At 31.5% G+C, this 14,813-nt stretch overlaps 1 protein-coding gene across 4 annotated transcripts in view; it reads left to right on the top strand.

The window, feature by feature from the left end:
- LOC145243970 (V-type proton ATPase subunit H-like) overlaps positions 1 to 14,813 on the top strand; it is a 212,229-nt gene that overhangs the window by 107,910 nt on the left and 89,506 nt on the right. For 2 of the 4 annotated variants that reach the window (XM_080107102.1, XM_080107103.1), the window contains exon 2: positions 2,038 to 2,158. In XM_080107102.1, coding sequence (XP_079963228.1) covers positions 2,056 to 2,158 — 103 coding nt within the window. In that variant the 5' untranslated portion in view covers positions 2,038 to 2,055. The remainder of the gene's footprint in view (positions 1 to 2,037; positions 2,159 to 14,813) is intronic. The other 2 variants (XM_080107105.1, XM_080107106.1) reach the window with 1 other exon arrangement.

The raw sequence follows: 14,813 nt of genomic DNA, 5'->3' as shown, positions 1-14,813 counted from the left end.
ATATATATATATATATCGATCCATTTGATTGAAAAATGATCGATTTCACTAGGAGTGAGGTTTTCACAGGTTAGTTAGTTTTAAGGTAGGATATATGTTTTGAATTCCTATCTTATTTTTAATCAACTAATATATGCACAGAAACGAGTTTAAGTATTTCATTTTGGATACTGAGGTGTAAACATCGGCCGTTATATTACCTCCATTTGTTTTGTTTAGATTGTTTTCAAAATGGCGGACAAGCCAGCTTCTCTTCTGTTACTCCATAAATTTTTTTTTTATTAAAAATAAAACTACTTGGTCGCTTTACATGATTTTTGGCAGATGATATTTTCATTTCGTAGTGGGTATGTCCACCTTACAGATTTTTCTTTGCCTTTATTTTTTAACACAGGGGAAATTCTGGACAAGGACCCAATAACTTATATTTAGTGAATCATAAACATAATTTATGTTCAATATATTTTTATAAATACTTATAAAAATATTTAAAAAAATTATTTTGTCAATGCACTAAAACACTTTGCTAAAAGAAGTTGTTAAAATTAAAAAAAAATCACTGTCATCTTTAGAAAAACGTAAGAATGGTTATTCCTTTTGTGATCAAGAACTCAAACTAGGTGATTGATAACGCTGTTTTGGGTCAGGAAGTGGGTGATCATTTTACTTTACATTTGTATGATAAAGTGAACACCCGGTAATCATTGTTTTTGGTAACATAAATAATTTTAAAGGAAATGCAGTTGGGAAATTAGCAAAAATAATTTATGTGGTGGATTAGAGATTAATGTGTGAGACAAACAAGCGTAGGAAAGCTACCCGCTTTCTTTTCTTTGTTCGTTCGGCTTTACTCTTTCCTATTCTTTCCATTTCACTTCTTTCATGGCAGTTTGGCATTAGTTTTTACATTGAGATATGAGTTCTCTTGTAGGAGGGTTATTGGTTCTCTCCCACTGCAAGAACTTAGACACCAGGGTCGGAAAATGGGATTGAGAAATCAGTGCCCCCACGGTTGGACTCGTTGACTTGCAAAAAGTACCTGGGCAACCTGACATTCTCCAGTAAGTGCGCCTCAAGTGATTAGCAATAAACTAGCCCCCTTTTCAAAGTGAGAAGGCAAGGCCTGGGAGGGTGGACCTGCACAGAACTACACTCCCACAGCAAAATCAACAGGGATCGGATCATTATAGGAATGGTCTAATTTCTGCTGATTTTTGGTGCTACAGATATAAATCTCTAGCCAGATGTCTCCCTGGACTACTTTTGCTTTTTCTCATTCACATGCCCTTATTCCGAATTTGTTGCAGTAGGCTAATATCTGAAATATGTTAAACATTAAAAAAAAAACATTGTTAATGACCGTTTTGGTTGAAAAAAAAAAAAATAAATAAATAAAAGGAGTCCACTGATATCAGCCCACTGCTACGAGTTCGGAATCAGGGCATGTGAGCAAGGAAAAGCAAAAGTAGTTCAAGGAGATGTCTCCTACAGGAGAACCAAGATAAAGACTCTATATTATAGAGTTGCTTATTTTAGCTTGGTAACTTTCCCATGCTTGTTCATCTAGCACATTAACCTTTAAACCTGTTGAACATAAAATTTACTTTACGATTTATTTATTTAAAAAAATATATAACTTTATTATAGCTTTGAGACTACATGTTTGAAATTTATGCGAAAATATTATACACGAATTCTGAAAAAAAAATCGAGATAGTTTAATGTAAAAATGTGATAAAAATCGAATTTTGAATTAAATTATGGCTTCTGCTCTACTTCAAAAATTGTTCTATGCAAGGAACAATGGTGGATAAAAAAAACAACAAAAAAACAGGTTAATTTATAAACTATCACACTCGTTTGGTATCTATTTGCATTAAAGTAAAATCATTTTTTTCTCCCCGGTTGACAGCATGAGGGTTAGGCATAAAATTAAACCGATTTTCCTTCACCAAAATAATTTTTCATGATTTTTAAAATTTGAAAAAAGAAGAAAAAAAAAATCATTATAATACTATTTTATTTTGTATTCTTCAGGTTGTATATTGATTCAAAATGGTGAAACAGAAGCACAAAATAACGGATGAATCTTTAAGAGAAGATTGCAGTAAGAACAATTTCTTTCTTCAGATGCGTTCTGCGCCAGATCAACTTTTTTGTATGTATTTTTGTTTCTTTCCCTTTTTTTTTTTAAAGAACTTCACCTTTTTTGCCAACTAGACAGATTGCTTGGATGGAGGTTGCAGATAGCAACACTGCTTTGCATTGCAGATAAAAGGAAACAAAAGGCTAAAAATTATTTGGTGACAGATAAACTACGTACAAACTGATAATTGTATGGGAGATAACTCATGTCGAACTGGATGTTTCCGATTGTGATTTGTGGAACAAACCAGAAATGGTCACTCTATTGACGAATAGTCAATTGAGTGACCAACATTAAGTAAGCAACTTAAATTTTTTACCTCATTAGGGTCAATCACATCTTCCTCTCCTTTCAATAATGATTTTGATAATATTATTCAGAAGATGTGTTGTGTCCAAGAAACTTGCTGGAAAGGTGAATCTGCTAAAATGATTGTGGGAAAGAATGCAATCTGTATTGGAAATGAAAACGTAACAAGTGATGTTGGTATTTTTATCGCAAAGATATTGCTAAAAAAAGTTAATCGTGTAAATGTGAGAATCATACCTTTTTTATTTTGTTTTGGAAATCGCTTCAGACAAGGCATGAAGCCACTTGATGTAAAGAGCTAAAAAATTTCTACTTCAAGGTTAAAAACTTGCCAACGATAAGTGTTAGATGAAATAGATTCTGACCTAGTAAACAGCAATCTTCCCTCTTTGTCGAAAACATAACTCATGGAATGTGAGGACTAAAGAATAAAATAAGGGAAGTGAGAGTTACACAACTGCTGAAAGTAAATCCAAAATCTACTCTCTCAAAGTTGGTGGGAAAGTTTTCATGGTTCGCATATCTGTTTATTACTATTCATGATTAAAAGTGATAAAGACGAGGAAAAACGAAAAGTCACCTGACAAATTTTTTAACCTAATGTTTGATATTTTACATTGATTTTACAGCTTTCAAATTGTAAATTGCTTCGACCATTTACGTTTTATTTCTGTAAATCGCAAGTGGAAACATTGAGGCCCGATATGAGTTCTCTCCTATAGAAACACATAAAAACATTTTTGTTTTATAGTAGGTAAAGAAATACAAACTGTTGAAAGATCAACACAAAATAGTGCACTCAAAAGAGGTGATGAAGGGCTTGCTAACAATATCACTGATAAAAATCACTGTGCCATATATACAATCGCATGACATGTATGATTACATAATATGTGCGAAAAGTTTCATGTCTGGATTTTGGCATGCAATATGCCGTTTTATCATTTAAAGTAAATAAAGTGGTGCTGAACACACGTTTTATTTTTTTCCACACTTCCAATAATTGTTTTTTCTTGCTCACTTCCTTGCTTTCTCATTGCCTACCATTATGAATTGTTCAAGCTATTCCACTTTAACACAAACTAACATTTTTAAAATCTTTCGTTTCAATCAACCAATTTATTTAAATTTATAGACCAGTTAACTATGAAAATAATTATATACACATGTCCAAGTCTTTTATAGAATCGCACTTTCCAAGCGACGATGAAGAACACATAGTTTATTAGTGTTCAATAAAGTAAAAAAAAAAAACCCAAATTTTTACTAGTGAAGATTGGTGGGGATCTATGAATACAAATAATAAAACTCCCAACTGGATGTTGACTCGTTGGCTGTTACATACAAAGTTTAAAAAAGCGTCTCTGCGAATCTCCATACACCCTTCCGGTCAGAAAAAGAAAAACAGTAAAAAATTACTCTGGCTAATGGGAAGCATGTGTGCCTAAAATAAGAGATGGACAGCTGGCATATTGTAAGAGCCAGTGAGGAGATATAAATAACTGGGGTTTTATGAACACGTAATTTGATCAAATAGTTTTTTTTTTATTCAAGAAAATCAAATATTACTCTGTTTGGTTGAGTGTGAAAAAAGAATCCAACGAGTCGGTGGACAAGGGAAAACAACCCAAATGCACATGGAAACTGTCAAAATAATCACTGATTACCTCCCCTTATTATATTCTTTAAAAGGATTGCCTCATCTGTCACTTATAAGTAAAAAGCCGCAAATTTATATTTTGTAAATAAAAAAAAAACTACTTGATCAATTTTTGTGATTTTTGGAATATAAAATATTCATTCTGTGACAAGTAGGTACAATAGAAAATTTTTTCTTTATTTTTGTTTATCACTAAAAGTGCTAATCTGAATAAGTACCCAATTTTATATCTGTTTTTATATATAACTAACTGGCTTTGCCTGCTCACTATCACTAAGCAAAGTTTGCTACTTGAAATACTGAAAATAATAATTTAAAATAATAAACATTTCATTCATAACTTTGTTGTAAACACAAAACAAAATCTTTCTCATTTATTTATATAGATTAAACATGAAAATTTTGATAATTTCAACAGAAATTTTTTTTTTAAATGTAACCTGTGATGAAAGGAAAAGAAAGAAGAAATCATTCTGGCTTTTTTATTTGCAATTTACAGGATGGAATGATAAAATTGTTGCTATAGACAAGAAAACATGATTCCATTTCCATATGATGAAAACCGTTTTTTTTTTTTTTTTTGCAGACCATCTACTAATTGGGCAGTTGTGTACAAATCCTAAGAGCGATAGGAGTCTTCTATCATGTCTGAAAGTGGCACAATGTTCAACGTGTGAGATTGGAGAGGCGCCGCTGTATGACTTATGCTCTTTACCGATGCAAGGTATGACAACAGGACCATTGCCAGCACCCCCAAAATGCATCGCTGGATTGCCACAAATAACAGGGACCTGCCCAAGGTGATCAAAACAAACTTTCCGGCCATGGTTATGGCTTTCAGTGTGGTTTAAAGTGAGGGCCATATCATGCCACCTCACATTTCTGAAGTCGGCTTGAAAGTGAACACCAAAGTGTACCTGGATGTGCTGAAGAGTGTCGTGATCCGTTGGTGCAATCAGGTGGCCACTGGCAGACCCTGGGTGTGGCCCACAAGTCTAAAGAAACCCAAGCTTGGCTTCAAAAGGAGTGCTACAACTTTGTATCCTTTTCTCACTTTCATCCCTCCTCCCCTGACCTGAACCCACTGGACTACTTCGTTTGGTCATACATTGAGAACATCACCAACATGACCTCCCACAACACAAAGCCAGCCTAATCACCGCCATCTGCTAAATATTCACTGAGCTCCTGCCAGCACTTGTGGAAAAGGCATGCGCACAATCCCGGACCCATATCGAGGCGATGATTGAGGCTGAAAGCGGCTACATTGAATAGATGTCAACTCTATTACATAATCAATTTACCCGACTTGATTTTTTTCAATAAAAGTTTTAAAATAAAGCTGTAGTGTTTTCTTTAGAGTGTCAAATTTATCATTCCACCCTGTAGAAATAGATCACAACTTGTTGAAAATCAAGTCGGTCCCTTTGAAGAAAGATCGTTTGAATATAGATATTTACCTGGAAAGTAAGGCAATATTGCAAAACAGATCTATTTATTATATTAAAATCAAAACGATCATTAAATTTAAAAAAAAAGGAATAATAGTTAATTAATTCAATCTCCTTTTTTCAAAACCAATAGGTAAATTAGTTAACCTTGCAATTGATATCACATGTACATAAGCAGTATATAAAAAAGATTGTTTATCTCTTGCATAAAGTTGAATTAACTTCAAATAGGGGTTCTTGGCTTTGTGGCGTGGGCCATTGACTTTTGTAGAGGCCATCTTGGAGCATCTTTGTGTATAGTCAAGAACTCCACCAACATTTAATATGAATCAAGATATAAAAGTTATTGCTTAGCAAAGTTAGAAAATGAAGGATATAACCCTTATCCCTGAGTGGCTTCCGGGCCTTGATAAGTGGTGACCACCTTGTAAAAAAAAAGAAAAAAGATATATATATATATATATATATATATATATATATATATATATATATATATATATATATATATATAGGCAATCATGAAGGGAAGACGTATTCCTTCGGAATTCATTTTATATTTAAAAAAAAAAAAGACTGAGGAGAAAAGGAAAATGGATAGCGACTAAAAAATAAAAGTAGGGAAATAGAGGGGGGGGAATCAAAACGAGTCAATTGACATGTTTCGCCCTCACTCATCAAAATTATAATGGAGGGATTTATTTTTTAGTAATTTGTTTTCCTTAATGATAAAATCTAAAAAAGAGATGGGAGCAGCAGCAATCGTATGGGGATGAATTTTAGAGGCTGATCACATTCAAACCCAACAAACTAAAAAAAACGTGATCATTCATATGTGGGTACAAAAATAGAAAATAAAATTCAAATAATTTTTTAATCATATGTCAACTCATCAGCCAAAAAGCTCAACTTCAAAAGGAAGGAAAAGCTGGAGATTCTTATCTACAAATTTACCAACTTTTTAAAAATGTTTTTCGTTTATGTATCAGCGATTTTGAAAAAATTATTGTGAGACTTTCATATCATTTTTGTCGTGCCAGTTTTCCTATTTATCTACTTTGTGCCATTTTTACCTAAATGCACTTTACATATACTATAAATTATTTATAGCGTTTTGATTTTAAAGATGACAGCCGTGCTTTTCAAAATTCTGAATTCAACATTAAAAACAATCTAAAAACAAATTAGGTAGCATAAAACAATTCATAATGAAGCGACTAATTTATTTTTATGTTTCTATAATGTCCCTTAAACCAAGGGTAATAAATATATTGAGTTATCCCCCTTGTCATTTTTTTTTTTTTCGAATTTTTTTATTTTACGGAGAAGACATAGTTCGTTATTATATAGATTTTTTTCGTGCTTATTCTGGTTAGCGCTCATAGCGATAAACAAAAAACGAAGTAAAACTTTTTTTTTATTTTGTATCTACTTTCCACGGAATGAAGACTGTACATTAAAATAATCACAAAAATTGATCTAGTAGTTTTTTTTAGTTTTTTTATTTACGAAAAACAAATTTGCCGTTTTTTTTTTTTTTTTTTTTACAGATAAGTGAAAGATGAGAGTAAACATAATAAGGGAAGGTAATTAATGGGTGCATAAAACCAGACCCCCAACTTTCAAACACACTGGCAGGTGGAGTCTGGAGCCCGTGTCTCTCAATTGAGGTATGAAAGCACAAAATGAATACAATACTTCCGCTGTTCTTCAAAACTTCTTACTTATATATTTGGGCAAAATATCAAGATATTTTTTGTTAATATATATATATTTTAAGCATATTGACGTTTTATTTTATTTTATTTTTTTTTAAATATAATTACGTTTTTTAAAATATACTTTATTTAAATATACTTTATTTTAAATATACTTTATTTAAACCCGTGCGTGCGATCTATTACGATCGTCGCCTATTTAAAAATAAATGTTTTGGCAATATCATCTACTGGATTCGTACTTTTTTATGTTGTTTGAATTTTTTTAAAAACATGTGAAATATCCACATTTTAAAACTTAAACTATTTTTTGTGGCACATTCACTTTTTTAAACTGCTAAAACTGTAAAAAAAAAAAAAAAAAAAAAAAAAAAAATGTGCCACATTCATTGTTTTCTTTGCATGTTTCTGTAAATAAATATTTTTTTAAATATCTAAATAATTTGACAAAATATATAACATTAATTTAAATAAATACAGTTATTTGAAAAGATATGTGATTAAAAAATAAAAAAAATTAATTGATAAAAAAGTTTACGTATTTGTATATATTTTTATTATGGGGGGGGGGATAAATAACATAACCATAAAATATATTTGAAAATTGTATTCATGTTATGCTCCCATACCTCAATTGGGCGCCACCTGCCACTGCCAGCATGTTTGAAAGTTAGGGTCTGGTTTTATGCACAATTATTGTGTTGACAGTTTCCGTATGCATTAGGGTTGTCTACCCTTGTCCACTGATTCGTTAATTTCATTTTGTTCACCCTCATCGAAACAGACTAAAATTTGATTTTCTTGAAAAAAAACCCCAAAACACCCAAACCCCATTTGATCAAATTCCCGAGGCCACATTCCTGTGGATGCGGAGTCGGGTGATGGTCTACTTGTGTTGCATGATGGTGGTTATGTGCATCCACTTTGTCTAGCACCTTTCACCCTAGACTACATAATCCCTACTGCTACAGTGCTACATATCTTGAAAACGCAGCTGTTAAACCAGATATAGTGATTTGGGACAGAGCAAACAAAAAAGCGACCGTAATAGAGGTCAGTGTACCCAATGATACAGGGCTTAACAGAGTTGAGAGGGAAAAGATAACAAAGTATCAAGGACTTATGTATGATATGAAACGAAATTGGAAATTAAAAGACGTTTCAATTATACCAGTCATCATAGGAGCAACTGGGCTTATGAAAAAGAACTTTAAAAAGTACATAGCAAGCATACCCGGTGAACCAAGTGCAAGTGAAATACAAACGATTGCACTGAAAGGGACGGCTAAAATCCTGAAAAGATCTCTTGGTTGGACTCACTAAAATAGGGGTAAATGTCAGACATCTGGTTGGATGTCCCATCCCCTAGAAGAAAAAGTTTAAGAAAAATGAAAATAAAATAAACTGAAATGACAGCTCAATCTAAAATAACAATCAAACCAGATACACACTCACCTTCTCCCTTGGGGCTCGCATTTACAAATATCCGTGGACTTAGAACTAACTTAAACAATTTAGAATCATTTCTCTTAGCAAACTCTCCGGATATCTTAGCGCTAAGTGAAACTAACTTGCACTCCTCCATCCTCTCTAACCACTTTAACATGTTTGGTTATCTTCCACTTTGTCATAAGGACTCTAAATACACATGCACGAACTCATAACCTTAAATCGTAACACTCTCCCCATAACTAGGGAATTTAAACTAGAATCAGATGACCAGGTCTTCATGCGTTTTAGAGTAACTTTTCAACATAGCGTTAGCACTTATATTTTCTTTATCACTATCTCTTGCCTCAAGACTATTCTAATCAATCTTGTCTATGGCAGCATAGATGTAGCACTCTCCCTAGACAGTAGCGCCCAAATACATGTATTTGGTAACTTTAATGTCCACCACAGTAATTGACTTGGCTTCTCTAACTACACAGGCAGAGTTGGTAGCATCATCCGTAACTTTTCTATATCCCATTCCTTGACACAGACAGTAATGTTCCCGACCCGTCTCGCAGATTGTCAGGACCAGCAAGCCTCACTTCTGGACTTATTTCTGACAATAGTTTCTGAGGATTGTGTAATTCGATATTTCTAGCAAACAACATTTAAACACTTATAAATACAACACCTATAAAATTGGTAATATCTAATCATTGCTCGAAACTTAGTTATAGTGAAATGGGTTTTTGCAAGTTTCCAATTTCCCGAATAATTTATTTTTTTTACTTTTAACTTAAAACCATGTTTAGTATAAGAAGAAAAAAAAGTTATTTTGAACTTTTCAGCTTTAATATGGCTGTCATTGAAACAATAAGATATTGATCTTAATCAAATTAGTTATAATTTTATAACAATTTGGTCCAATAATTAATTTAATTACCAAAATATATTGTAATACTATAATGTAATTATTACGGTAGTGTTTGATCATTCACTTTGCCATAAAATTATAACTAATTTTATTAAAATAATGTTATTTTGAAAAGTTCAAGATAACCAAATAAATAAATAATATTAAAAATTAAAGACACTAAGTTATAACAAGTTTTGTCAATTCGAAATCTTAACTCATAGAGTAACTTTATTTTACTAAAGTAGTTGAAACAAAAAATCATTTTTCATGTTTGGTTTAAGAAAAATTATAATATCGTTGCATTTTACTGTTTGTTTTTTGTTATTAATGTTATAAAACTTTACTACATTGAATAAAGTAGTTGAAAAAAAAAGAAAGTTTTTCTTACAATTCTTAGTGAAATAGAGTTACCTTCTTTAGAACAATGCGTTAAGATTTCGAATTGCTCAAGTTTTAACATCTACAGAAAAAGAAACAGCCGATACATAAACAAATCAAGAAAGGGAGACAAATCTAAATTTTACCACTTTCCTTACCCCCCCCCCCACCATTGTAAACTAATGTCATGGTACTGATACATCTGTTTTTTTTAAACTCCTAAACCTGAACTAATCCTAACCTAGTCGAGTTTTGTCCAGTTTAAAAGCTGTACCAATACTAATGCTTTTCTTTGCTTTTGGTAAACCTACCTGCTATTGCAACTTTTTAACACAGTTCCTTACTAATAAAAATGTGGTGGTTGTAGAGAATTACACTTATCAAAAAAACAAAATTACAGAAAAATCCTTATGATGTATGTACTCGTCGCAGAACAAAGATGTCATATTTAAAACATCATATAAATTGATCAAGTAGTTTTTTTTTTTTCAATTAAGAAAATACAATTTTACAAATTTTAGCAATTAAAAAGTATTATTTATTTTGATACAAACAAAATCTCTGTAGTCGAATTGAATCGCAACCCTTAAATTTTTGGCAAAATTTAAAACAATATGGCTGTTTCTGGTCTCCCTTTTGCTTCCTCATAAAATTTAATTTTCTTAATTAAAAGACAAAAACAAAACTACTTGATCAATTTATGTGCTTTTTAGAATATGACATTTTCGTTCCGTGACGAATATGTACATCATAAATATTTTTCTGTATTTTTGTTTTTTAACTAAGTGTAAGTCTAAATAAGCACCAAAAATGTTGCCTTTCTTCTTCTTTTTCTTGAGGGTGGGGTAAATGGCGTTCTCTTCTTGATTTTTTCCTTTACCCAGTTAAATTTACATTTCATATAGACAGTTAAAGTTGCTGTCATTTACTGCTTGTAGCACTTAATGTCCTTTTTGTTTTCTTACTAATAAAATCAATTTGGTTAACTACGCTAAAAAAAGTTAGAATGGCTCAGAAATGGGGGAGATTATTTCATGTTAAATTTATATGTGAAACTGATCCCCACTGTTTATTGTGGTCGCGAGAGGCAATAATTTTACCAAGGACCCTAAAGTAAACATTTTCCCTCTTTTCTTTCACACCATCACATCATTTGTTTTTTTTTTTGTGGTTTCATTATTTTTTAACACGAAAAAAATCTTTTGAAAAAAACCCCAAAAATCTGTAAATCAATTGTTGGGGGGGAAAAAAAAATCTAAAAATAAATTGAGAATATGCTGTCTTGATATGGCACTTTGCTACACTAAAGTGAAAAAGTGCCAAAAATGTTTTTTTTTTTTCATTTCCATTTCTAAACAGATAAAAAGTGATGGTTGATTTTGTGAATAAAATTCAATTATTGAAAAAAAAAAAAAAAAAAAAAATCCGTTAAAATCAATTGTTTTTAAAAAATCTAAAAGTAAGGTACAAGAAAAGTTATCTCCCTTGATATGAGAAGATGCCACCTTAAATTAAATTAAGAACTAAAATAATTATTTTTGGAGTAATGAACCTTGCCGAAACTCATTTCACTGTAAACTGCAAACTAATAAGCAACCATACATTAGAATATTGCCATAAAATCGAGATTTATTAAAGAATTTTTTTAGATGACTAACATTGTAGTTAATAAACTAAGGGCGTGAATTGTCACTAAGAAGTGGTCAAAACAGTTTCTATGGATCCATTTTTGTAGATGGCATATATGTATCCTTCTTTTTCTTTTTGGCCTGCATTATATTATTAATGTTTGTGTGTGTGTGTGTGTGTGCGTGTATATATATATATATATATATATATATATATATATATATATATATATATATATATATATATATATATAAAACTTTATATCTCTCGCCACGTATAAACTACTAAAAACTTTTTTTAATAAGTATATATGATTTTTAATGTTTCTGAATTTTTTAAATGAGAATTCATAATTTGTATTATTTGGATTATTTTTCCCATCTTGAGTGTTATCCTCACAACATTTTGACTGGTGTAACCTCTGACCTTCTTCAGGTATATATTGTCAAACTCTGAAATCTTTCTCCAAACTAGAGAATCTACACTGGCTTTTGAATAAAATCCTTCATTTAATCCAAGTGGGGTAGCATGCTTTCTTTCTGTCAGTCATGAATCTCATAAGCAATTCGCAATTGTATCCTTATTGAACCTTCAACTTTCAGAAGACTGTCGCTTATAACTGAATTTTACCCAGTACTTTATCCATTACGGCTTCTTGCGGACAATTTTAGCACAAATTTTGGGAACCTGAAATCTAATCTTGTTTTTAATTGCATAATCTTACAATTTATCACTATAGATCACTACTTATTACTGCAGATTAATATATATATATATATATATAATATATATATATATATAATATATATATATATATATATATATATATATATATATATATATATATATAAACATGCATGTCCATGGGTATACCTTTTATGTATGTAACAATATTTAATAATGATATAATAATAATAATAATAATAATAATAATAATAATAATAATAATATATATACACATATATATATATATATATATATATATATATATAACTACTTAATTTACTCACATAAAATTAATATACGAAAGTATAGATTTATGCGTAAACTTTAAATATTTACTTCAAAAGTGCTCAATACATAGGTAGAGCTAGTTAGTAAGTTATAAAATGTATATGGCGATTAAGCTACACTGAATATTCCGCATTTCATCCACTCTAGGACTCTTCAGGCTTATGCGCATAAGCCTGAATAGTCCTAGAATGGATGAAACGTGGAATATTCAATGTAGCTTAATCGCCATATATATTTTATAACTTAGTATATATATATATATATATATATATATATATATATATATATATATATATAGAGAGAGAGAGAGAGAGAGAGTGTTTCAAACAATAAAGTTGCCACCCTAAAGAAAACAACACTACAACTTTATTTTAAAACTTTTATTGAAAAATCAATTCAGGTAACTTGATTATGTAGTAGAGCTGACATCTATTCAATGTAGTTCCCTTCAGTGTCAATCACCACCTCGATACGGGTCTGGAAAAACTTTAATTTAAAAATAAGTCTTTTTTATGAAAATGTACAAGGCATTCGGGAATAGAAGTGTTTTATTATTTAATCTAAAGGGTATTCAATTTTTGAGAAATAAAGATGAGATTATATTTCTTTGTGTGATTACACCTTAAAAATTTCTGGAAAATTAAAAATATTGGTCGGTGCAAATGTTTTTGCTACTTTGTAGAAGTGGCATTTTAAACCATTGTAATTTATTTTATGCATCTTGTTATTACTTAGCTTTTTTTTTTCGGTATCAAGATGAACTTTTAAGTCGGTAAAACCTTTTGCACTGATCTAATATTATTGTAACAAAATCCCATTTTTCTTTTCAACACACGTCATGATTAATTTATAACCTTTTCCTTCAGATTATTAAAGCATCAATCATATTTTTCTGCAATATTCTCACCCATATTAACCTAAAAACCACCTTCTTCCATCAACAAAAAAGGGAATCTTCTATTATGATAATGATCGTTCTCACATAACACGCCTGACTAATGATTTCCTAGGATAATTTGAATAGCCTTCGGTTAACATGCCAAGATGAGATTGAATATAAGTTAGATTCATAGTTCACATCAAAACCTAAAGAATTTTACGAGAGAGGAATTTATAAGCTTGCTAACAAATGGACTCAAGTTATAGAGAGCAAAGGTTATTATTGTTATGGAGAAAGATTTTTAAACATATTCTTTTTTTATTTTCAAGATAAAATTTGAAATCAGCAAAAACTTTTGCACACACGCACGCACACACACACACACACACACACACACACACACACACACACATCATAGATTTTAGAGTGGAAATTCACGTTGTATATAAATATCATATAAAATGATCATACCCACTTCCAGGTCATAAATGATTATGTAGCACTCAGTTCTTGACCACAATGCATATGACAGTGACCAAGTCCTTTCTACTTATCCTTCAGCTAACATTCACGTATGTGGTGACTTCAATGTTCACAACGTCGAATGGTTGACCCACTCAAACAAGACCGATGATGAGGGGAGGTTCTGTCATGATTTCTCCATTGCCTATGACCTCACTCAGATTGTTCAGGAACCTACCCGTGTGCCCGATAATGACGGCCAGTATGCAAGCCTACTAGACCTTTTTCTCACAACTTGCCCTGAACTATGTTCAGTTTCTGTTCTGTCGCCTCTTGGATCTTCCGACCACTCTGTTGTATCAATTAAGATAAAAATGAAATGTAATAAGTCCCCAAACGTACCTCTTCATCGTACAGTATATCGATACACTAAGGCTGACTGGGATAGCTTCCATACGTTTATATCTGATCTACCTCTGCATTGCATGTTTAAAAAGGATGTGTCCTCTATAGTATTAGACCTGACTGAATGGTTAATTGTAGGTATTGACCATTTCATACCCTCTAAAAAGTTTCAGCAAAAACCTAACAGCCAGCCATGGTTCTCTCCAGAATGTGCTGCTGCCATTGCGCACAGAAATCACTTTTTCCACTGCTTCAAACGTAATAGATGTATGGAAACTAAAGCCGTTTTCAGGACTGCCAGCAACCATTGTAAGAAAGTAATAAGGAACGCAAGAGAGTTGTATGCTCAATCTGTTAAGTCTAAAGTAGCTGAGCAGCGGCTTGGTTCCCACCAGTTTTGGCAAATAGCAAACA

The sequence above is a fragment of the Euprymna scolopes genome, chromosome 22 (genome assembly GCF_053919585.1).
Source record: "Euprymna scolopes isolate OS-2025 chromosome 22, ASM5391958v1, whole genome shotgun sequence".
Lineage (NCBI taxonomy): Eukaryota > Metazoa > Mollusca > Cephalopoda > Sepiida > Sepiolidae > Euprymna > Euprymna scolopes.
The sequence above is the reverse complement of the archived record's forward strand: the minus strand, read 5'-3'. Positions and strand labels throughout refer to the sequence as shown.